At 37.7% G+C, this 25,465-nt stretch overlaps 1 protein-coding gene across 1 annotated transcript in view; it reads left to right on the top strand.

Moving 5' to 3' along the window:
* Positions 1-25,465, top strand: part of Cntn3 (contactin 3) — a 212,956-nt gene that overhangs the window by 140,561 nt on the left and 46,930 nt on the right. The window contains exons 11-12 of the mRNA XM_026392682.2: positions 14,098-14,225; positions 16,822-16,997. Coding sequence (XP_026248467.2) covers positions 14,098-14,225; positions 16,822-16,997 — 304 coding nt within the window. The remainder of the gene's footprint in view (positions 1-14,097; positions 14,226-16,821; positions 16,998-25,465) is intronic.

The following is a 25,465-nucleotide window of genomic DNA, read 5'->3' as shown; positions in this document are numbered from 1 at the left end:
GTCCCCTTCCCCTTCACCCATGTGTACCCATCTAGAGAGCAGCTCTCCGGCCCATGTGGGTGCTCAGTGAGCTTCAGTTTCTTCACTTGGCTACACCTGAGGTCTCTTCTAAGCCTGTACTTCTGAATGCTTGCCTCCAAGTTCATTTCTAACTCTTGAACTTTTAAACACAGGGGAGGATTTTCTTTAATATGAACCATGCTGCTGCTTTAAGGTACTGTACATTAGCTGATTAGTCATTGACATTCCTGTCCTCTACTTGGAGGGAGAGTCCTCCATCTGTCCACTAGTTTGTGATATCATTATGCAGTTCTGGGGACCATGGACCCCACTGGTAATGCATAGATGAATGAGAAATACCAGGATCCCTCAAGGAGCCTACAGTGGGTGTGGAATGTGGAAAACTAAGCCAATGACCAGGATTGTTAGATTTTATGATTAAGGTGACCATATAATTTGTTCTACAAATTGGGACATTTTCAAAGGGAAGATGGTACTGTTAGTACTGCCTTCAGGACAGCATGAATGAACTAGGACAGGCAGAGGACACTGGAAACTGCTGTCTTGTCCATGAAGCAGCTGCGTATCCACCAGTAAGAAGCACAGAGAAAAGATTCTGTCTCAGCCCTGGGTCCTGGGAGAGTGTTCCTCCAGGAGGGACACCTCACAGGAAGTGACATGAAAGGGAGCACAGCAAAAGAGAAGGGGAAGTTTCATCTACACAGAAAGCATTGCTTAGTTAAGAAATGAGGCCTCTTATCTATGCCCGTATTCCAGTTGTGTCAGTGGTCAAGATCATCTCTCCTGATCACAAAATCTGGAGAGCCTGACTTGAGATCTTTCCCCTAGACACTCATCCCTCTCCTTCCAAGAGGTGAATGCTGGAGTAAGTTTAAAGGGACAATGGAGATTCCAGGGTAAATGTGTGCAAGAGTCTCAGAGTGTGGAGAAGAACCTTCTTCCGGGTCTGGTTTCCCAACCTGCACCTCCACATCACCCATGCTTTTTGTGGGCTGCACATTAGCCTCATAACTCCCATTCTCCATGAGAAGATTAAGAGCACGTGCAAGTGAAGTCATTGCTATCCAAGGGTTTGGAAGTGGGCTGAGACTCACAGAAAGTATTCTGTGAAATCACATTCTCTCCACTGTACCCATCCACCACCCCAGCATGTTCCTGCACAGCTTCTGCATTAACTGCAGGGTAGCTAAAGTTTCAGTGCATTTGAATCATTATTTACATGAATCAGTCATACCTAACTGGCATGCATTATACTTTATGTTAATCATCTGTGTCACATGAAGTTAAATATTAAGTTTCAGTGGCTTCTTTATTTAACTTTAGCAGGTACAAGGAGCAACACATCAAATGGGTCACATCTTGGGTCTGCTGCCTACCAAACTTTGTGGTTTAGAAAAGTTACATAGGCCCTGAGTTTTGGTTTCCTTATGTAAAAATCCTTGACTTGCAGGGTTAGTAAGCCTGTTGGTACCACTTGCTTAGCATATGCTCTTGGCAATAGGTGGCCAAATGAAATTGGTTGTATCCAACAAGCAGAGAAACACATGGGTTCCTTTGGACAAATTAGGTAGTACTACCCCTGCCCCATTTCTTCCACTCAGTGGAAAGATAATAATAGTGTTTGGAAAGTCCCTAGCTTCTACATAGGTCCTCAAAAATAAGTACCTGATGCCTTTGATACTATTTTTAACCTGATTGATTTTTTTTTTTGTAGTGTCAGACACCTTCAGAGTAGCTGAATGGAAAGGACAGCTTGTGCCTTTCTTTATAGCACAATAATCTCTTTTATATTATTCAAACCTTCTTCAGTAAGTGAATTCCACATAAATATCATGTTAAAGACATCAGTGACAAATGGTCTCTGAAAGTATATCAACTAAACTTTGCAGATGACCAAGTGTTTCTTAAATTGAGCTTCCAGATTTGTTTTTGATGATTTATGAAAGTTGGGAACTTTGTCAATGTTATAATTTTGGTGAGGGAAAGCTGATTAATGAATCTGAATCAGCCTTCAGAATACACTTCAATCCAGTTTGTTGCAAGAACTGGGTAAATTAATTGATATCCATGCCCAACTCAAATGTTTTATTTATTTGAAGGATCTTCCCATGCACAGTCTCAGAACAGAATTTTTAGTCATACTGCATGTCTCACCCAAACCCTAAAGCCAGTGTATACTTGTCCACAGCCCAATCCATTCTCCTTATTTCTGCTCTCACTCAAAATTACATATATAATTATATGTGTGTGTGTCTGTGTTTGTGTGTGTGTGTGTATATATATATAATATATATGTATATTATATATGTACTATATGTGTGTGTTTTAGTGAATTGTATAAAACCAAAATATCGTTGCATACCACTTTTGCATATTTTTCTGCTAACAAGTTTGCAATAGGAAGAAACAGGAGCTTTCCCTTAAACTAAGCATACTGACTCTTTGGCACCATCAGTATAGAGGTAGTAGAGGATACACCATTGTCTTTTCAATAACTCTTAAAGGACAAAGAAGGAAATTTCCCTTTACATTCTTCATGTATGCTCTTACAATTTCCTCTGGCTTGAGTTTATTTTCTTCTCAACCTAGAAAACTCCAACTCATGTCTCAAGGTCTGGCTTGGTCTTACCTGCCAACAGCACTCTTCCTGAAGCACAGTGGGCAGCCATAACTGCTCTTTCTGTTTTGCCTTGGTGACTCCCTCATGTCTGTCATATCAGTTATCCCACCAGGGAATTGGCAGTTCCTGCAGAATACAGTCGCACCTGAATTCTGGCACAACCCTTGCCTTATCCATCCTGTGTTCCCAGCTCCTCTGCCATACATCTTTGTTCATGTCAACCTTCATTCACTACTCAAATATTCATTTAGCATCCACTGCTCCCACTAATGTTTGCTGCATAACAAATAACCTGGAGGCTTAATGGTGTGATAGAACAGCCATTTTATCATCTCTCAGGGTTTCTATGGGTCAGAAGTCCAGGAACACTGCAGTGGGCTGGATGGTGCATGCTCAGGCTATCTCAGTCGGGGCTAGGGCAAGAGAAACCAGAAGACGCTTCTCAGAGAGACCTTTCTCTCTCCTCCTACTGTCCCAAGACCTCTCCTTGAGATCTCTATACACAGCTATTAGGGGTTTCCTCCCAAAGGGGTGCCCTTTCAGGAGTCAGAATGATTCCTTGAGCAGCCACAGGCATGAAAAGTGAGGATTCACAGTAGCAAGATGGAAGCCCAATCATCTAGGCCCCTGAGATGATTTCTTATTTGTAGCAAATGGTTGAAAGATCAACATATAAAGAGAAAAGGTTCATTGTGTCCCACAGTTTTAGAAGTTTCTGTCAATCATCACCCATTGTTTAGGGCCTTTGGTGAGGCAGCACTTTATAATGGCAGCATGTTTAAAGCAAAACCACTCTCCTTAGAGTTAGGAAGGCAAAGAGGGGAGGAGAGCCAGATCCTCCCCGATCCCCTTTGAAGACCATCCTCATCTACCAAAAGACCTCCCCCAAGGCTCCCCATCCTACTGGTTCTACCAGCTCCCAATACCTGGGGACCAAGCTGATTCCACATGCCCTTTTGATAAACACTTACAATCCAAACTCCCAAGACCCAGTGCCATTTCTCTGCATTCCATTGGTTCCAAAGATCAAAGAGAGAGGAGCTGGACTCCCTTTTTTTATTCCTTTCCGGGGCTTTCTTGAGTTATACTTGACAAGTAAAGGTTGTATATATTTAAAGAATACAAGGTAATGTTTTGACACACACTGGGAAATGACTGCTGCTATCAAGCTAATTAACATATCCATCACCCCACATAAGTACCATTTTTAATGCATATGAAAGCAGTTAAGATCAACTCTCTTTCTAGATTTCAAGTTTACAGCAGAAAGTTATTAGCTATAATCACCATGCTGCACATTAGACTTTCAGAATTTATTCATACTACATAACTGAGCCTTTATATTCATTAAGCAACATCTCCCCAGTTTTCTTACTCTCCAACCCCTGGCAAATACTGTCCTGCTGACTTTTTAAAATTCTACATGTAAGCAATGTCATACGATATTTGTCTTTCTGTGTCAGGACTATTTCTCTTAGCAGGTCCTGCAGGTTCATCCATGTTGTTGCAAATGAATGGATTTTCTTCTTTTGTAAGACTAATGTATTTATCTGCTGGTGGACTTTTTTATGTACTGGAGATTGAACCCAGGGTCTCATGCATGCTAGGCAAGCATACCTCACTGAGTTACATAACCAGAAACCCATTTTTTAAAAATTCTGTTTTAAGACTGGGTCCCATTACTTTTCCCAGGCTGATCTAGAAATTGTGATTCTCCAGGTTAACCTCCCAAGTATCTGTGATTACAAGTGTGGGCTGCTGCACACAGCTACTAGTGGACTTCTTAGAGGAGCAAAAGCAAGATGGCTTGGATATGAGGTATCCCCCAAGGAATCATGGTAAAGGCTTTATCCCCAGTGCAGTGATGTTCAGAGTTGAGTGATTAGACCACAAGGATTCTGATTTCATCCATGGTTTAATCCATTGATAGCTACAGATATAGCTACAGATAGCTACAGATGGGGCATGGTTGGAAGAAGTAGGTCACTGGGAATATGTCCATGGGAACTGTATCTTGTCCTGGTCCCTTTTCTCTCACCTCTTTCTCTGTGCTTCCTGGCTTCAGTTTGCTAAGCAGCTTTCCTCCAACATGACTGACTGCCATGATAATCTGTCCTATGAGGCCTGCCTACCATAGGCAAAAATCTTTGGAAAATTATGAGCCAAAATAAACTTTTCCCCCGTTTTCCCCCTTTTAAGTTGTTCCTCTCAGGTATTTGTCAAAGTGATGAAAAGCTGACTAACACACCAGGAAAATTCCATGGGTTGGAGAACAGGGTAGCCATGTTTGGGAAGTGCAGTCTGAAACACGGACCATGTGCATTGCATTGTTTTTGGCTCTGAGGATAGAGGATGAATTAGAAAGACATGCCCTCTTCTTCATGGGTTTTGCATAAGGAAGAGACCAAATATAAGTAAGCTAAAAGAGATCATTTCTTTAGACATTAAAGAAATGAAAAGAATGATTATATAGTGTATTTGAAAAAGGCCTTATTAATGAAGTAATTTTTTAATAGAAAACTAATCAGGAGGAAGGGCAGTGACACCGAAGTGCCATGGGATTGGGGGGAGTTAAAAAACATTAAATCCCACAGATGAACGTCGTTGAAGACTTGGCAAAAATGTTAGATTTTATTTTAAATGGAATGTGAAATCATTTAAGCTGTGAAAGCAAGAGTAACATAATCTGATTAAAAAATAACTCTGGCTGCAGTGTGGAGAGTGGTTTGAATAGAAAAAGGAGGAAAGCAATGAATCTGATTAGGAGACCACTCAGGGTAACTGGAGAAATATTTAGAGTTAGATAGTAGAAATGGAGAAGAGGATATATTAGGGAGGTAGAACTGGATGAATATGTTCCTCAGATGTAAATTTTTATATGTAATAATCACACTTATGGTTAATGGTGCATGAATTACATGGATCCCCCTTGGCCATTAAAATAGAAGTCTCTAAAGAATAGGATCTATTTCTTACTCATAGTTTTCAAAAATTTGTAGTGCTTTATAAGTACTCAACAAATACTTGCTGAAGATTTTTATCCTCTCTTGAGCAATGTGCCATGCATTAAACATATCTATAATTTTTTAAAATTTAATTTGTTCAACTATTCCTGCAAAATATATAAAATTGATTTTAAAATAGATTTCTATCCTTGAGATCTCCTATCTAAAATATGGACAGTTCAGTTATAGTATTTTCTCCCCTTCTGGAAGCCTTTCACAGAAGAAGTGATTGGATACGTAGATAGATGATGGATGGATGGATGATGGGTGAATGGATGGTGAATGAATGGATGAGTGGATATATGGGTGGGTGGATGAAAGTTTGGGTGTGTGGGTAGATGGATAGGTGGATAGTTAGTAGGCAGATGGATGGTAGATGAATGGATGAGTGGATGGGTGGGTAGGTGGATGGATGGATGGATGGATGGATGCTCAGATGGTTGGATAAGATATAATTGCCATAGCATTTCTATACAAGGAAGTTATCAGGTAGAGTGGTCATGATGATTGCTACCTTCTATATTCTGATGCTTAAAGGGAAGTTATTCTAGCTTTTCATCTATTATGAAAGTTCTACCAAGTTAGTATACTTAGGTCAACTTCTCACTGCCTAGAAAACTAAAAAAAAAAAAAATCATTTTGCTCTGTGACCTGTTTTTTACTTTGTGATCTTATTTGTGGATTTTCTAATTCTGTCCTAATGCAGATTTCATTGCTAGGGCAGTTTCTGTGGGAAGATGAGAGTATTTGACTCTTTTAAAATCTAAAATCCTGGGAAAAAGTCTGTAAATTAAGGTAGAATATATAAAAAATTCTATTCCTAAAAAAGGAAGAGCTGATTTTCTGACCTTTTACATTTAAATGCCAGACAAATAAATACCTTCAATTTTAGTGTGAAGATATGTTTAGGCACTGAATTTTTCACAGTGTTTATTCATTGACTTAATTGGAAAAAATCATAGTACTTTCAAGTTTGACTTAAATCTTATGTTTTTCTAATTTAGATAATTGAAAATTCTTATACGTCAATATATTTATTATTTCTTTATTACTTCCCCCTGGTTTTAATCACTCTGTGTCTTCTTGTTTATGTTATTTACTTGTATCATGTCTTCTTCCAAAGTATTTGAGACAGTTTGTGAAAGTACCCACAGACCAAACATTGAGAGGAAAATTTGGAGAGAAAAGATGTGCCAGATTGCTAATTGACTTAAATGTGAGTTACATTAGGGTATCAAAAATCCTTACCAGGGAATCTTTATTGCTTATAGCAGAGCATGTTTCATACCACAGGTTCAGAAATGTGCTGCAGAATGAATGTGTGAGGTTCATTTATAGAATATGTGCCAGCAGTTGTACTTCTTAGTGGAGGTCCACAATTTGGACCTAGAACTTTGTGCCAACAAATGAAAGGAGAAAAATACTGCTCATTAACAAACAGTATCCATAGAATGCAATAAAACCATTTGATGAGGAGATATACAACTCTCAATAGACCAAGAAATGCATACATGTGAATCCAAATCTAATGGATACACATAAGAACCAAGAAAGGCAAAACATCCTTAAAACAAAATTGAACCAATTAATTTTCTTCTCCCAGTCCAGAGAGAACTATCAGTTTTTTAAAAAAAAAAACATTCCAGGGACTGGGGACATATCTTCGTGGCAGAGCATTTGCCTAGCTTATGCAAGCCACTGGGTTCAATCACTAATGCTGCAAAAGAAAAGGCAGCTGGGGGGAAGACTCAAGCCTCTGGAAGAGAAGATGAGTCATGTTTCTTTTAGCTACCTTTGTGTGATTTTTTTAAATGTGCATATTTTTAATAAGTTCAAGTGTGTGTTCAGCATCAAAAATTTGGAGAACATAGGAAGTTCTGCTGTGAAGATATAAAGTCAAATGCTTAAAAGTCAATTAGGTTAGTATTGAAGTTTCTATCCTCTTACTAAAAATGTGGTGGCTCCCCAGGACCTGTGACTGAATAGGCTGTTAGTGCTTCTCTGCATGGAAGAGGATCCAGAAAGTTCAGGTTGTCATTTTTGAGATTTCTCTTGGAAAACTGATTGGAACCAACTCCATAGGGTAGACAGATGTATGAGTCTAGACCTGTGTACTTGAGTTATGCAACATTAGCACTCTATTTTTGGGCAAGATGATTTATAAAGAACAAACTCTCAAATGTGCAACAGTCATCATAGGAAAAAAGTCTCTCTGTAAGGCACTTCTAGAAAGGCTAGCACTAGAGGATCTAAGACAAAAATTCCAAACATACTTCTGAATCATTGGGTGAGTTGAATTGCTAGCAAGAGGTCCCAGCCTGATGCCCGGAGAATCGTAGAAGATCTTCTCCATCCTCACTTGTATCAGAACTTTTGTTGTGTGTGCACACACATTTGTTCTATAGAGAGTGACCTCAAGAATCTTCAAGTGCTAAAACAAGTTTTATGCCCTAGAATGGTTAGTAATGCTGAATGAATTTTCAAATGATGACTTGAATATTGATGAATATCTATAAAGGAGGATAACCTTGGAACTGGAGCATTGGGGCATAACTGTTCTGTCTTTCATGAACTGAACAACAAGATAGGTGTTTGTTGGTTGCCCTTAATTTATGATTAAGCCTTGTCCTTTCTACATAGAAGATTGTTTCAGTACCATTTATTTTTGTTGAGAAAATAAATGTTTATGGAAAAAATAGTGTGTGCAAAATACCAATTCTTGGTAGCATGCTTCCTTGAGAAATTTATGAACTCTTTCAAAGAATTGACTGAAGGATATTAAACAGAATGGTTAGACAAGTTACAGAGCCTGACTTGGGAATAGGTGTGATACTGGATGGCTCCAGAAATCTTGGAGGCTGCCATTATGCTGTCTTTTCAGGCCCAGTTCTGGAATGAACAAATTTATCATATTTGACTTTTTGGCACATAGTTTGAAGATGGATAGTCCAATGACCATAGTGAGGAATACTGCTTCTCAGAGTGTGGTCCCCACTTCAACTCCACCAGATACACTGGGGAATTATTAGAAAAGCAAATCCTTGGGTCATCTCCAGCCTAATCTGGCAGTAGACCCAACAACTGCTAAGTTAACAAATTCTCCAGGTAACTGGTGCCTAGTAAAGTAACTCACCAGACTTCCCTCAGCTAGGATAAGACAGGCTTCCATGATTTATAGCCCTCCTAAGACTTCCCAAAGGAAGATCAGTGTTGCTCCCCCACACACAAAAAAAATCATTTTGGGTCCACAAAAATAATTCAGCATCCTCTATAACCCTTGAGTTGATGAAATTCCTCCTATGCACATTCATAAGTCTTTTGCACTTCAGTTTTATTGTTGGAATTGACTTCCTTTCTAGGGTTTCTACTCTGTAAGGAGGAGAACACTCATTAGAGTATCATCTGGGTCTTTCTCCAACTCCTTTCTAGGGAATTGTCTGGCTCCTGAATTTCTGTGGAAGATCCTAGCATAATGGATCCCCTCCCTATTCTCTATTTGGTATCTGCCAGGTGGGTGGGGATGCATGTCCTGCTGTTCTGTTTATTACATAGTTGGGCCTACCTGTAAGGGTAGCACCCGTGGTTTTTCACAAGTACCAATGAAGTCGAGTCTACCACATTCTGGGATGAGGTGTCAGGAGCCCATGGTTGCTCACTGAAGCGTTTTGCATCATTTTTTCTGTAATATAAGCAATAAAGTAGATGGTTTGGGTTTTCATTAATTTGAATCAGGGAGCAGAGAAGAAGAGAGCCCAGGGTGGGGACCCTCTGAGTCTTAATTATTATACTCTTTGAAGTTTTCTTTCAATATATAAGCCATCAACCATCATTTATCTTATTTGTCTGGGATTTTTATTTGTTTGTATTATCATTTAATATTTGAGTATTTGTGATTTTTGTGGATATTCTTTTGTTTGCAGATGCAAATATTTCAAATGAATTATTGCCTGGGCCTCATGAATGAATTAAGTGCACAATTGAATATAATCATTTAGACTGGATATCCTCTATAAAGGTCCTTTTTTTTCCCTACAGATTTGAGTCCTCTAGAGAGAAAATTTTTGTCACTTTCATATAAATTCATTTAGCTCCAGATATATTTGACCTGATAATATACATTTAGAAAGACTGAATTGAAGTGAAGCAAATGACCTTTTATTGTTCGTTCCATCCTTACGAATATGAAGGCATGTCTGTTGGTCTGAATTCAGTGTTTCCCCAGCTGCAGAGTGAAGCCAATCTCCATCTACTCTAGGACTTCAGGTGCCTGCTCCATGGAACATGTGTGTCTGGCAAAACTACAGGGCCACTTCTGATTACACCGCTGCCTTCCTCAAAGATATGATCATTAACAGTTGACTCTTTCCCCTTCTGCTTCTCTTTTCCTAGTAGATTGTCTGACTAATGATCACTAAACCAACACTGTTGGATTTATAAGATGAAAGACCAGAAAGAATGAAAATTTAGTATTATTTTTCTAAACACTGTCTGCAGGTTATCTTTGAACTGCAGGGGGGGGCAGTGCTTCTGCCAAACTTGTAGGTGTGAGAGTAGCTGTAGGTGAGAAGATACCCTGTCTTTTTCTCTGGTGTTTATTTTGTCTCCGTTTCATCAATACATAGTTCCTTTCCTTGACTGTCATTATCTAGCATATGCATGGTGAGTGCTTTTCTCTTGGAGCTAATTGTATGCAAACAGCCCTTAGAATACATGCTCAGAAGACACTACCCAAAATAGCATTGTCAATTTTCTGTACAGCAGTAATCAGTTCGACTTCATGCGGTCTCATCTCTGCTGAGGTGTACTTCCTGAGTAAAGGAGGAGTGGCAGTGTGTTTGTTAAATCCGAGTTGAATAAGTTGCCATCATATTCAGAACACAGGCAAAGGGAAAACAGTATCTTCAAACACCCTGTTTTGTATATGGAGCACCCCATACTTTTCATGTTCTGGAACACACTGTTATTACGGATGCTTAAATGCCATCCTAAAGCACAGGTCAGCGTTGCCTAGACAACACTATACTTTCTGAGCAAACAGTGTTTTTTAAAAGTCATAAATTCAATGCCATCACTGAATTATAGCATGGATCATTAGAGCAGCTTAGAGCAATTACGTTGACTTATCCCAAACCATCCGCAGACTGCATAAAGTTAAGGGAAATAATTAACCTCTTGCTACAACAGGAAAGGCCAATAAAAATTACACATAAAGGTATATTATGAAACTGATCAAGAAGTTAAAATGCCACAGTGATTTAAATTGCCCATTACTCAAAGCAAACTGGAGTACCATGTTTCTGAATGTTAATCTCAGAAATCTTTATTTAACCTTCTGTGCCAAGACTAGAGTCTCTCATTGTTATCTATATTTTCAGCTCTGTTTGCAGAAAAACCTGTTCCCAGAAAGCTTAGAAAGCAATTTCATTTATAGTGAAGTGGTATAAAATTTTCACTTCAAATCTCTGTAGGGAAGCTTGGCTTATTGAAGGTTTTCTGTTGAGAAACAATTACTTCATCCATTTACTGAATATTGTTTATTTTTATGTTGTGCAAAATGCCCTGTGGGCCTTTTAGAACTTACTGGAAGAACCAATTTAGGAAGAAAATAACCAATTAGCTCAATTTTTATGATACACACAGAGTTTACATTCTTTGAGAGTCATTATGTTTGTTTTCAAGTCCTCTCGTGATTCCTAAGATGTTAGTCCTGGCCTATGAAGTTGTGCCTCATGTCAACATGGCCATGAAGACAGATTTGCCCAATTTTAACTTGAGTTAATACAATGAAGGACTTCTTGTTCTCCCAATATTCCAAATAATTTCTTATTTTTAGTGGAAATTTACTAATTCATAACATGAAGAGATAACTGTAATTTCCTACCTTACTTTTGTGATATCAAGATCAGAAGCTATAAATGAAAGCTCAACATCTGATCAGTCAACAGGAGGCATTTTTTTGTCTTTGTTTGAAAGCTTACTAGTTCATCCAGTTTCCAGTTCTGTCCCCTTCCTGTCATTCAAACCAGATGAGTTTGCCTCTGCCATTTAAATGTCTTCCTAACCTTCTGATATCATTGGCCAGCTTCCTTTCTTTACATATTTAAAGTCTCCAGCAAATCCTCATTTTCTTTTCATGGGTGACATTTGGAGAGCAGTGTTTTGGATCAAGTGATATTCTCTTTGTGTGTCATGGCCCCCAAATTTTACTGATGGGATCAGCAACTAGAATGTGCTGGGAGCAGTGTCCTTGATTACACTTTCTCTTTCTTCCAAGGAGTTTCTCTATCAGATATCCCATCACTCTCTTTTCCTCAATTAGTTTCTCTTTTTATCTTTTACCTCTCCCTCTATGTTGGCTTTTTCTTTCATAGTAATAGTAATTAGTAATTTTATCTGTGCTTTAGGTAAGTCATTTCTAAGTTTTCAGATTGAGGACATAGTCTTCTTCCTACAGTCAATGTGCTACCAGAGTGGAAAGTCTCAGCAAGGATTGGGCAGGTGGAGGGAGAGAGGCATGATTTATACTTACGTTTGTTTACTCCCCATGGTTCTCAAAATTCCTGATCCATACTTCAATATCTTAAATTTTCATGCATCTTTCTACTCTTCAGGGAATTCAGTTATTATTGCATACTAATTTAAAAAAAAAAGTCTGTGCTCTCTGGGAGACTAAGATATAAAGATATTTTTTGTAAAGTTCTTTGATTACCTTTTTGAGACAAAAATGGGCTTTTATTTTATACCAAACAAATAATCACAGTTCATGAAGGAAATCAAATACAATGTACTTTTCTATTGATTCCTAGGAAAATTCTTGGAATTTTTAAGTTTTTTTTTAATCTAATTTCCCCAATTTGAAATACAATATTCTTGTTCCTTGATTTTCTTAGTAGGCCAAATATCCCAAACTCTTGTTTTTAACCTACCTTGATGTAGTTAAGAAAAATAACACATGACTAGCAAACATTCATGGATAGCTCTCCTCAGGGTCCAGTATCATGAACAGCCCCTGTGTATTGGTGCTAATTTTCCCTGGACCTCTTTACTCAAGAAAAGGTAGGAGGATGCAAATGAAAGTAAATCACCAGGCTATTCAAAACCATACAAAATCAATACTGCCTATATTATTTGATACATAAACTCTACTCACAGTGACTTGTTTTGTGACTCTGTAGTCATAATGATGTTACACATCTAAAAATCTTGCAACAAATAAGATAATATTTAAAGCCTGAGTTGATATCCTCCATTCTATTCTAATGTCCTTGTCATCTTACCTGGCTCTTCTACTGGGTGGCCCAAAAAGTGGAAACATGTATTAACCATTCTGACACTGGGGCTCCAAAGCTTTTTAAGAAGTTTGCCATCCATTTGCATAAATGCAACACTCATGCATTAAGAATATGAATCACAAAAGATAAAAGCCCTTCTCAGTTGTCAGTAGATAGTTTAGATATAATGATTTTAGGAATTCAAAGAGAGAGAATATAATCATGAGTAGACAAGTTGGGCAACAAAGGTACAAGGATCAGACGGATGAGAGATGTTAATCCTATCTTGTTCTTTCTTGGTGCAAGTGACTCCCCTTCTAAGAGGACTTCTGAAACCCCCTACCTTGGAAGTTCACATAAAGTAATTCTCCTTCACCCTCTCTCTCTCCTTCAGAATACTTCTCAAATCTCTGAACTTTTCACGTTTACTTAGTGGCTTAATGTCTGTGATTCTAGTAGACTGTTATTTCCACAAAGATGGAGACTTTTTATCTATAGATAAAAAAAAAAACCCAGGGACTTTCTGAGTGCCTGTTGCATATAAGACACTTATAATATTTCCTTGATCAATTAGTAAGATGCTAAAGCTTTAAGTGTTTCAAATGGATGCCCAAAAACTTAAAAGTAATATTAATCAAAGTTTTCAGAATCTTTACAATAGCTCATAGGTGACCACACAATTTTTATGTTTTACAAAACTTGAATTTTTATTAAGTCAATTGTGACTTTCCAAGTTCATAGTGAAAGACAAGCAGGTTTCTTGGTTTTCATATATTTTTTTCAAATTTAAGGGAAATGAGGTCATTCCCTTATTTATTTTCTGAAAACTTACAAGGCTACCCCATGAATAATCTACCACAATATATATTTTTGGAAAACATTTCACACTTATTTGATAAAGGCATTTACAAATTAGGTGCAATGTTAAGTAATGCTGTTTAGCAATGCTGCATAAAAACATGCAAAGTTCAATTTGGTAGAGCATCTTTTCTTATTCAACTCTGTGTATCTGTGCATGTTTTCTTTTCATTTTCTTTATTCCTAAAAGGCCAAGGCTTAGTTTATCAGGCCTTAACAGTATTAGCATAAGATAATAAATTCTGAAAAAAAAATTACTATTTATTTTTTCAAAAAAAAGTTACTATTACACATTTATTGATCAAATGTACGTTTCCTTTAGATTTTCTTTTTTAAAAGATGGAGGACTCAAAATAGACAACGTGACAAAGGCTGACTCAGGAACCTATACCTGCACAGCAGAAAACCAGTTTGGGAAAGCCAACGGGACCACACAGTTGGTAGTCACAGGTGCGTGTGTTTCGTCAAGATGGGTTTATCAGAGGTGCGTTTCATGACATATATTACTATTATGTTTAAAGAAACTGGCCATGTGTTTTCCACAAAATGTGGTACATTGTGAAGGTAGAAACTGTGTTTGCGCTTGTGTTTTTAACAAGTGATGGTCAAGAACATGACACTGTATACTTCTATAGCACAGCACAGTGGACATGGGGGGGGTACCTTGGCTACTGTGCTGGGATGATGGGAAAATGGCATATGCTGATAATCTCCTTTTATTTTATGTTCTCCTATTGGGTCAGATCTTTTAGGTGTGCTCTCTTTTTCATTGGTCTTTTCTGGAGATGCTCAAGCTCATCAAATAACTGTTGATATCGATAAGATTTAAGTTTGGGGTTAATTTTGTTCATTTGTCCATTCAGGAAAAAAATTGAGCACCTATTATGTACCCATTGTTTGAGCTGGATCAGTGGAAACATTGAAACAGAATCTGTAGTCATCCTTCTTACATTCTGCCCAAGATAGAGAAATGAAAATTAGGAAGAAGAAATAAGGAGATCATTAGAAGGAAACATATTGCAAACAATTGAGAAAGTAAAGAGAATATATGAAGAAAGATGAGTTAGAGCATGAATCAAGATACATGAGATGGAAATTTTGGTACAAAGACTCCAGGGAGATAAAGGAGTTTACCAGGAGATTTCTAGGGTGCAGTTATGTGGACCAATTGTAGATCTTACTAAGACTTCAGTTTTCACTTGGATTGAAAAGTGGAACTACTGCAAGGTTTTCATCAGAGAAATAAGATGATGTGAAAGGGTGACTCTAGCTGCTTTTCAAAGTCTCAGGAGCCCATGGCTATTAACCAACAGGAGGTGATGATGATCCATATGAGATTGGTAGCTGAGGAGCTGATGGGATGGGATAAGATTCTGCATATATTCTGAAAGAGATGTTTACAAATTGGATTTGAGGTCTCAGAAAGGTGTCAGGAGGGATTGCAGGGTGTGTGGTGAACAAATGGAAAAAATGGAAGAACAGCTGAGATGGCTCAGGCTGTGGGTTTCAAAGCTTTGGGGTGAAAGAAGAGCATGAGCATAGTTTGGATGTTTAGAATATCGTTAGGATCTTTCCCTGTAAAGCAGATCAGAGATTTGCCAAAATCTCAGTGGATTAAAATAGCCTGGCTTCATTTTTCATGCATACTGCAAGTCCTCAGTGAGTCAGCATTGCTTCCTCATTCAGGAACAAAGACCCCCAGTGTCTCCACCATCTGGGACAGTGCACGTCACCACAGAACAGGAAGGAGACACATCACATTACCTATTAGTTCCTGCAGAATTCTGCCTGTCGCTGCTGCATGTAACTCCTACATATATTTCATCAGCCAAAGCATTGTACTCTGCTCTGCCTTAATTCAAAAGAGTTAAGAATTTAATCCTACAATGTACTCTATGGGAACTAATGGTGACTGACACCTAAGTGGAGACAGTGAGTAGGTGGTTGGATAGATGACCTTGGACTTGGGTAAATCAAAGATGAAGAGATACCTTTCACAGTTGTTGGCATATAGATGAGGACTTGAAGCCAAGACACCATCTGAGATCACCTTAAAAAGGATTTTAAAAAGGACTGAGCTTGACACATTCATTGTACATTAAGAAATATAGGAGCAGAAGCGAGACCATAAAGAGAGATGCAGAAAAGGAGTGACCAGGACAGTAAATAAAACTGCAGGAACGTGATGTCCCAAAACCCAGCTGAGGAAAGAGTACGAGGGAGAACCAGCGATCAAGTGTGACAGAGCTTAGAGGCTCAAATAATGAGACCAAGACTTTATCATTGGGTCTCATAGCAGGGAACCTTGATGAGAACAGGTTGGTCAGGGAGACCTATGCCCAACTACTGAGTTAAAGAGGCTATTTAATCAAGCAAGTACAGACTACATATGCAAGTGACTTTTGAAGACATTTGCTGCCACATGGTGTAACATCAAGGGGAATGGCACTGGGAAAATTGGAGCAAGGAAATTTAATTCAGAAAAGATGGAAGGTACATGGTAAGGGCAGGCAGAATGTGCCACGGACATTTCCACTGGGGGAAAAAACGACATCAGTTAACATTTTAGCAGAGTGCCCTCCCGTTGCGCTTATTCTAAGCTTTTCACATCCACGTACACATCAAAGGTTTGAGTCTATTTGAATTTTGATGTTAATGTGTTTTTTAGTCATTGAAAGTTGGTGAAAACACCGTAGTTTCTGTTTCTCCCACTATATTTCACAAAACCATAAAACTAAGTTGAAATGGATTTTTCAGTCTTATTATAACTCTTGCTTACTGGTGACTTTCATCTTAAACTTTTATAACCTGTAAACTCAGATATGCTAATTATTTTCACAAGATTTGGTGGATCCCATGAAATGTATTATAGGACTACATTAAAACATCTATTTTAACCATGGAGACTTTTCATTGCATAGATGTGTGTGTACACCTAAGCATATAAAAGCACACACTCTAAGGTGGATGAAGAATTTACCTGTACAAATTGCTTTCATCACAACAGGAATGCTAAAGTTTTACTTATGAATTATCTCCCTATTAGAACCAACTAGGATAACGCTGGCGCCATCTAACATGGACGTTTCTGTGGGTGAAAGCGTCATTTTGCCCTGCCAGGCACAACACGATCCGATGTTAGACATTATGTTCACCTGGTATTTCAACGGGGCCCTCACGGATTTTAAGAAAGATGGATCTCACTTTGAGAAAGTTGGTGGGGTAAGTCATGACATTTTTGTCATCCTTTTTCTATTGCTCAAGTCTGTAACACGTGGCCTTTAAAAAAACCCATCAGGCCCATAGGTGATGCCCTAGAAATGCATATGAAATGAGTGAATCTGATGTCTCAATTCTGTTTTGATCTAATTTTGTTTGTGTAATTACCAGAAATTGAGCACATTTACTTCAACCTGTAATTTTAATTAAAACTGATGCATGTCACACTTATACTAAATGCTATTCTTCATGAGAGGTTGTGGTTAGTATCCCAGGACATGGAAATTACTCTCACACAGGTGTTTAGTTCGAACAGGTCATATTATGATGGACTGGGGGTAAATCACATTTGATAAGTATTTAATCTGAGTGCCCCGCCCCAGTGTTCCTGGTAGCTGTTCTGGATAACAGCATAAGACTCTTCATTGTACAGGTGTACAAATTGAGGACTTGAAAAATACAAAAACTTTGTTAGAGTCCCTTATCTGGTTACTGGTGAAACTTCAAGCCCAGATCTGTGTGTCTTCTTCAGGGTTCCATTCCATTGTGCCCCCTCATTGGTGAGGATTCCATGTTAAAAATAAATAAATAAATAAAAGTCACAGATCTCAAGGAAAAATTGGCACTTGGATAATGGCTCAGTGTTGGTGAGCCTCCAAGGCTGACCATCGACTGGCTGCATGTGTGTAACTTTAGGATAGCAGGGCCAGCCAACCTGCCATCTTAGTGCCTTGACTCGGAAACTTCCTACTGTATGGAGATGTCAAGCCTGGGTTTGTCCTTATGCATTTACCGTGTAGGCATCCACTGAAGCAGAAAACCATATCAGGGTCAATTCAAATACATTCATGTGGCAACACCTTATTAAATATATGTATATGCCTATACAGGTATATTAACATATCAGGATATTACACAGTTTTAACGATGATGCTAGGAATTTGAGGGTGTCCTCTCTCATATGTTTTAAACTCCTAATGCCCAATGCCTCGTAATATGACCCTTATTTGGAAATAAGAGGTTATTGCAAAAATAATTTAGTAAAATCAATCTGAGGTCTTCTGCATAACTGGTGTCCCTATAAAAAGAAGGCTCTGTAGACAGAGGCACAGAGAGATGCAGACACACAGGGGAAAGAAGGTTATGAGACCATGGAGGAGTCAGAAGTGTAGTTATGCTGCACAGGCCCAGAAGTTCCATCCAATATGGCACTCTCTGTCTTATTTAATGCTGAATAAATGTGCCAAATGCCAAGTGCCAATGTCTCGGCTTGGCACAGAATCACGAGCCACCACACAGCTTTGTAGGTTCAAACAGCAATTCTTTATTCCCGATCTCACACCAGCCTCCACACACGTTCAGGGGCAATTCCAATATGTCCGATCCCAAATCCTACTCCACGAGGCTTTTTCCAAATCCCATTTTAATCTCACGAGAACTCAACAGGAACAAGCAGCAGGAACACCCTAATCCCAGCAGCCATAATCTTCAACCTCAACTTCCCTAAAACACATATTCTTAAACCGGGAAACGCCTTAAACCGGGAACACCCTAAACCCAAGGACTGGGATACTTCCTCAAACCTGCAGGATACTTCCTCAAACCTGGATCCACCCTCGATCACCTTGAGCAGGGTCATCTTACAAAAGCACACAAACAAGGTCTCAGCAAATTTCCAAGGCAAGTCCATTTAACATGGGGTACACTGGCAAGGATTACGATGCGTCAATACCTTCTTGGTAATGGCCCTCAGCATAAATGTGTATTGCAAGACTGAATATCCAAAGCAGTTTGTCTGTAACATGCATCCCACAGCCACAAAGAGAGGCTCAAAAGCTGAACTCGATAGTTGCTCTCTAGAAGAGGAACGTGTAGTTAAGAACATTGGGGTTGATAATGTAATTTAACTCTCCTGATTTACATGGCACTGATGGGCTTCACAGAAAGCATAAAATCATCTCTGTGAAGAGTCAAGCATCTGAAACGTGGAATTTCATAAATTAGTGCCATTGCTTGCCAATTCTGTTCCTTCTCTAACATGCTAGTTCATGGCCTATGAATTTTTTTATAGACTTGTGCCATTAGTAACTTAATATTCTCCCATCAGTATAAAACAGTAAGCCATGCAAGATGACATTGCCCTTAAGCACAAGCAATTAAGTAAATCTGTTTTCTATTGCATGAGAAGGGAATTATATAACAGCTCTCGCCCTCTGATTCTGTATTCATTGCAGCGTGCACATTAATCCCTAGATAGTCTGCTTGCCTTTATTTCCCAGTATGTTCATAGATATATTCCTTGTTTTCCAAAATAGTAAAATGTGAGCAAAGAAGCTGTTGAGTGAAGAAGTTACCCAGACAGGTAGATAGTAAGAGCCAAGTTTTTGAAATGGAGGGGTGGTTTAGGTTATAGAAAATCCCCCACTCTGAACCAATTCAGTCAGTTGTCTTTGGGACTATACTAGGTATTCATTACTTATTCATTTTTGGAAGCACATATCTTTTAGGGGAAAAAATTCATAAATTCAGAAAGCTCCAATAATTTAGACCAGATGTATTAGTTAGACTTGTGCTTTGTGCCAAAGGAGTTTGACAATACTAGTCACAGGTTTCTGCAAGGTCAGAATTATATATTCAGAAAAGCTTATTAAAACCAAGTATCTATAGAAAATTGGCACAAAGGAGAAGTCTAGGTCCAAAGAAGTGCTTCAGCCTGTGCCCATGGGACATGCTGAAGTCCTTTAATTAAATCAGCAGCCAAAGGCTTCCACTTAAGCAGGACTGTGTGCTAAGCATGTCTTTAAAGGTTTGGTGTGGGTGATTCAAGAAGTGGGATTTGTGTTCAGAGGCACCAGAGTTCTAGAGCACTGTTGCCTACTGAAAGATGCCTGTGGGTAAGCGGATCTCCTGAGTCTATGTTCCTTATTATCTGATCTCTTTTCACAATAGTGTTTGTATTTGCCTTGCTCTCTCCTTTCTGAGATCCGGTACACACTGGTCTCTGGAATGCAGCTTTCTCTACTGTTTGCCAATATCTACATATGTCCCTATAGCATTCTCTATGCAGAGAATGTATATATTAGCACATGTGCAGTGTGCCATATGCAAAGTGGAATAAGAGACTCAGGTCAAGCAATACAGATATGGTAATATCCTGTATATATCCTGTATTTAACCAGCCATCGTATGTACTCAGTCTGCAGGGGGTGGGGGGAGAAAAAGAGATTCCATTATTTACACCTATGTAACATCTTTCTTTTCCTACTTTAAATACAGCTTATTTTCCACAAGTAGGAAAAGGGAAGTAATTGTCCAAAGTTTAATAAGAGAAATAGAAGAACATCATTGGCTGTTATCTAAACACCTGGGACCTGGCAATTGAAGTCTGAATTTAGGGATATTCAAAGATATTTTTGATGTGCTTAATCAGCTAAATTATAGGTATAAGATTCTTTTTGTGATAGGAGCTCACTGTGGATAAAAGCATTCAAACCCAAACACATGAGGAGTTCACTGTGTATGCTCTGAGAATCCTTGGATTGTGTAGGTGCTTTAGCAATGAAGAATGTCAGAATCCACGCTGTGTGCTTTTCCCATCACTTGTGGGATGGGATCTGTGATGAATTAGAATGTGTGTGGAAAGAAGTCACTGGAAGTAGTAAGAATTTTAGCAGTGACAATCCGCCATTCACTTAACTGGCTCACTTCAATTTGATTGATTTCCACAGGCAACACAGTCTCACTCCAGTTACAGCAGCTACTCGCAAGCTTGATGCTTGAAGTATTTTCTAGCTCTCAGTTGTAGAGAGGAATATCTTTGAAGATGATAAATGGTGTGTGATAATACAATGTGGTCACTTTGGCTTGAACCGTTTGTGTGCAAGAACTTAAATTTTAAACCCAGCCATTCTTTACTATACAAAACCAGGTAAAAGATCACTTGTAGATTTTAAATATGCATCTGTGGCACTTTTGTGTCACTTTGAGTTTTTAAATATATCCCTTAGTCATACTGTAAGTTTTATATCTTGTCCAAGTTAAAGGTGTTAGCTGATCTAGAAAGACCGTTAAGAAAATGTTCCCAGTAATCAGCCCACAAAATTGGATTTACTAGAGATGCTGTTATTACTCATGTTACAGACACTTCCACAAAGCACATTACCTCCCATACTGCTTCTGGGGGTGAAGATAAGGGTTCCCCAATTCCAGTCAGAAACAGCAAATGTAAAAACACTTGATGCTTGGTTCCCTATCTCAGCATTTTCTCAACCACACATGCAGAGACACAGTCTCTGCTTTGAGTACAGTTGTTTTCCCAGAACTGTGTTTCTCATGTGTGGTATTTATTAAGATGAATGGTCCATATCCACCCCTAGTGGAAACCCTGTAAAATAAATTTGAATTTACAACAAGATAAGCAAGAGACAAACCAAGCACTGTGTAACGTATTATACTAAGACCCATAAAAACAGCAGAGTTACAATAAAAATCAGACTATCAAGGGAAAACTGTAAATGAAGAGATGTGCAAATATTTATCAGGCAAATGCAACAAAAGAGAGAAACGAATGCTAATTTCAAACAAAGAATAATGCATGGCAAACCTAAAGGGCAGAAAGAGAATAAATGTATTTTGAAAAATTTTGTCCATACCATGAAGTTATAATAATCAGAAACCACAATGCCATAAATAATATACCATTAAAGTAGATAAGATTAAAGGGAAGAAATAATGAGAGACAATACTCTTGGGTACATTTTGAGAGCTTTTCTTTCAAACACCAGAAGATCAATTGGCCCAATGTTATAAAAGGACAATTTGATGCTACCATTAATTGAAGCAACAGATACACATGAACAATTTTTCCTTCCAAAGGACAATGTACATTCATTTTCATTTTTTTTACAACTTTGTAAAATTTAAGTAACAGAAATTAAGAAACAATTGCATGGAAAGGAGATGGAATTGATATGATCTCAAAAAGCATAAGATAACATCTTGGAAATATCAAAGAAAAAATAGTAAAGTTAGGTGTGAGAAAGAGAATATAACAGACAAGAAAGAAACATTAGATCAGAGGATTTTCTGTTTAAGTTTTATATGTGACAATCCAATTAGTTGGAGAATTTCTGGGAAAATATAAATTATCAAAATATAAATGTTTATTAAAAATTAAAATTAAAATCTCCAAATTGCTTTCCACAGTAGCTGCACCAGTTTGCAGTCCCACCAGCAGTGTATAAGTGCACATTTTCCCCCACATCCTCACCAGCACTTACTGTTCTTTGTGTTCTTAACAGCTGCCATTTTGACTGGAGTGAGATGAAACCTTACAATAAATTTGATTTGTATTTCTCTAATTGCTAGAGATGATGAGCATTTTTTTCATATATTTGTTGATTGATTGTATATCATCTTCTGAGAGTTGTATGTTCAGGTCCTTGGCCCATTCATTGATTAAATGGTTTTGGGGTGTTTAGCTTTTTGAGTTCTTTATATACCCTAGAGATTAGTGCTCTGTCTGATGTGCAAGGGGTAAAGATTTGCTCCCAAGATGTAGGCTCTCTATTCACTTCACAAATTGTTTCTTTTGCTGAGAAGAAACTTTTTAGTTTGAATCCATCCCATTTATAAAAACTGATAATGGAACCACCATTTGACCCAGTTATCCCTCTCCACGGTCTATACCTAAAAGACTTAGAAACAGTATACTACAGGGACACAGCCACATCAATGTTTATAGCAACACGATTCACAATAGCTAAACTGTGGAACCAACCTAGATGCCCTTCAGCAGACGAATGGATAAAAAAAGTGTGGCATATATACACTATGGAATATTACCCAGCAATAAAAGAGAATAAAACCATGGCATTGCAGGTAAATGGATGGACTTAGAGAAGATGATGCTAAGTTAGCCAATCCCCAAAAAACAAATGCTGAGTGTTCTCTCTGATATAAAGAGACTGATTCATGGTGGGGTAGGGAAGGAGAGCAGGGGAGTAATAGATGAACTCTAGATAGGGCAGAGGGATGGGAGGGGAAGGGAGAAGGCATGAGGTTAAAAATGATGATGGAATGAGATGGACTTCATTATCCAAAGTGCATATATGAAGACGTGAATTGGTGTGAATATACTTTGTATACATCCAGAGATATGAACAATTGTGCTCTGTATGTGTAATATGAATTGTAATGCATTCTGCTTCATATGTAAATTAAAAAATTAAAATTACATATTCACTAGAGCTAGATAATTTTACTGATTCTTTTTTTAACTTTTAAAGAAACAGACAAATGTTTATATTATGTACTTTTGACAATATAAAAAGTTAATTTTTTTTCCATTTACTTTGTAAGGCTAGCATATTCTTGAGGACATATCCTGGGAAGATAGTAAATAAATCAGTAAATGTAAAAAATTCCATGAATATATTATGAAAACCTAAGTGAAATTTTACCAGTTCAGAAAAACTTTATATTAAAGGAACAGGCCTCCATAAGCTACTAGTTGTCCCAGGAAATATACATATGTCTATATTGATATATCTCATAAAGTAGTTCATGATTTTCTTATCAGATATTCAGTAAAATTAATAACCATTACTGAGCTTTAAGTTCATATTAAAATAGGTATAAGAAGATTATTTCTCTCTATTTCAAAATTATCTTTAAGGGAAAATAGTAAAAATACTTTTACTTAACTCAGCAATAAAACAGGGATTTTTACAAATGTCATGAATAAAGTCATTTAGAGATGTCTACATGAATTTAATAAGGTATAAACATAAATAAAAGGTAGCCTTTGAAATAAGGAAACAAAATTACAATTATTTGAGGACATAATGATATTAGTATCATACCCAATAGTATCAACTATAATATTTAAAAAACTAATCAAAATTCAGTCATCTGCCATGTTCAGTACAAAGTAACTATGCAAAATGTAATAGTTTATTTATTTATGTATCAACAACAACCCATTAGAAAGCATAATAGGAAGGATAAAAACTTCCCTCAAAAGAGAAATAATATGACTGTTAATCATTTACACAAGAAGTTGATGAGGCCTAAATGAACTACAATACTTTCTTAATACAAGTGAATGATTAATGAGAAACAGGGAAAGAAGCATTAAAATTTCAAGATTCTTAGATTAAACAAAACAGGTATATATTGTCAGATTTCAATTTTTCTCAGATTTCTCTGTGGCTTTAAATCTGATCTCAGGTTAAGTAAATGAACCAATCTTATTTCAGTTTAAATTATTCTGAGGATTTTTAGAACAAGAAATGAGGATAAAAATAGTTAATAGTATTTTAAAGAAGGTTATTGACCCTTGTAGATAGTTCTGTGGTTCTGGGGGTGTCTATTCAGGTAGAGAACTGCCCGGCCAGATTAGAGTTACACGCGAATAGACTCCTTGTTAAAGACCAAAGTGGAGAGCCAGCTTTTGGAAGCTATTTCATTCTCCTATATGCTATTGATCATCAATTCTGTTGGCTCAGATTTCTCATCTGTGAAACTGAGGAGATAATACTGTTTTATTCAGAGGTATATAGAAGGTTCTAAGAACAGTGCAGGTTAGCTCCTATTGTTAGGATGGTAGGACTGCTTTGAATTGTTCTCCAGAAAAGCTTCTGCATTTCCTACTCCCATGAGTGGTGGCTCCCCTGTGTTCTTTTCTGCACAGGGGTTTTTCCTTGATTTTTCTTTTTAAAGTTTTACTAGACAGATGGTTGAAAAACAATACCTTATTGCCAACTTCTCATTTCTCAGAGATCAAAAATCTCCCCAGTTGCTTATTAGTGATTTGGATACTAGGGGAGTATTTAGCATTATCACTGAGTCCTCCAAGTGCTACAGTTAATACTACCTCTAATGAAATGCAAGATTGCTCTTTCAGACAGAAGGGAGAAAAAAATAGCTTTTTCCCCCCAAAGAGAGAGATTCACATACGTACTCTCATGTACATGCGCGCGCACACACACACACACACACACACACACACAAAATTGCCTGATTATATAGAAGGTGGCTGATTTTTAAAAATCTAGAAATAGAGAATTACTTTCAAAAGTTACAAAAGCAAAATACCTATTGCATTAAAACAACCTTAGCTACACAGAAATTTATTTTGTTGTTTTTTTTGGGGGGGGTAAAATTTTTTGGTGTGTTTTTATTTTTCCTAAAGACCAAGTAATGAATTTTACATTTGCGTAGATCAGACTTCCATCTCATCTGTTTCAGATATCCATTGGACAGCTTTCTTTTCGGAGCACAGCAGGAAATCTTTCATTTACACACCAATTCCAATATGTACTGATCATTTCCTGCCTCACAAAATTGCCTGTTCATCCCTCTAACCCCTGGCAACTACATCATGCAGTTGGAATCATGTACTATCTAGTCTTTTCAGGTTGGCATCCTTCACTTAATTACAGGCATTTAAGATTCCTCCATGCCTCGTC

This window comes from Urocitellus parryii, chromosome 16 (assembly GCF_045843805.1).
Source record: "Urocitellus parryii isolate mUroPar1 chromosome 16, mUroPar1.hap1, whole genome shotgun sequence".
NCBI lineage: Eukaryota > Metazoa > Chordata > Mammalia > Rodentia > Sciuridae > Urocitellus > Urocitellus parryii.
This window is presented reverse-complemented; position numbering and strand designations above follow the sequence as displayed.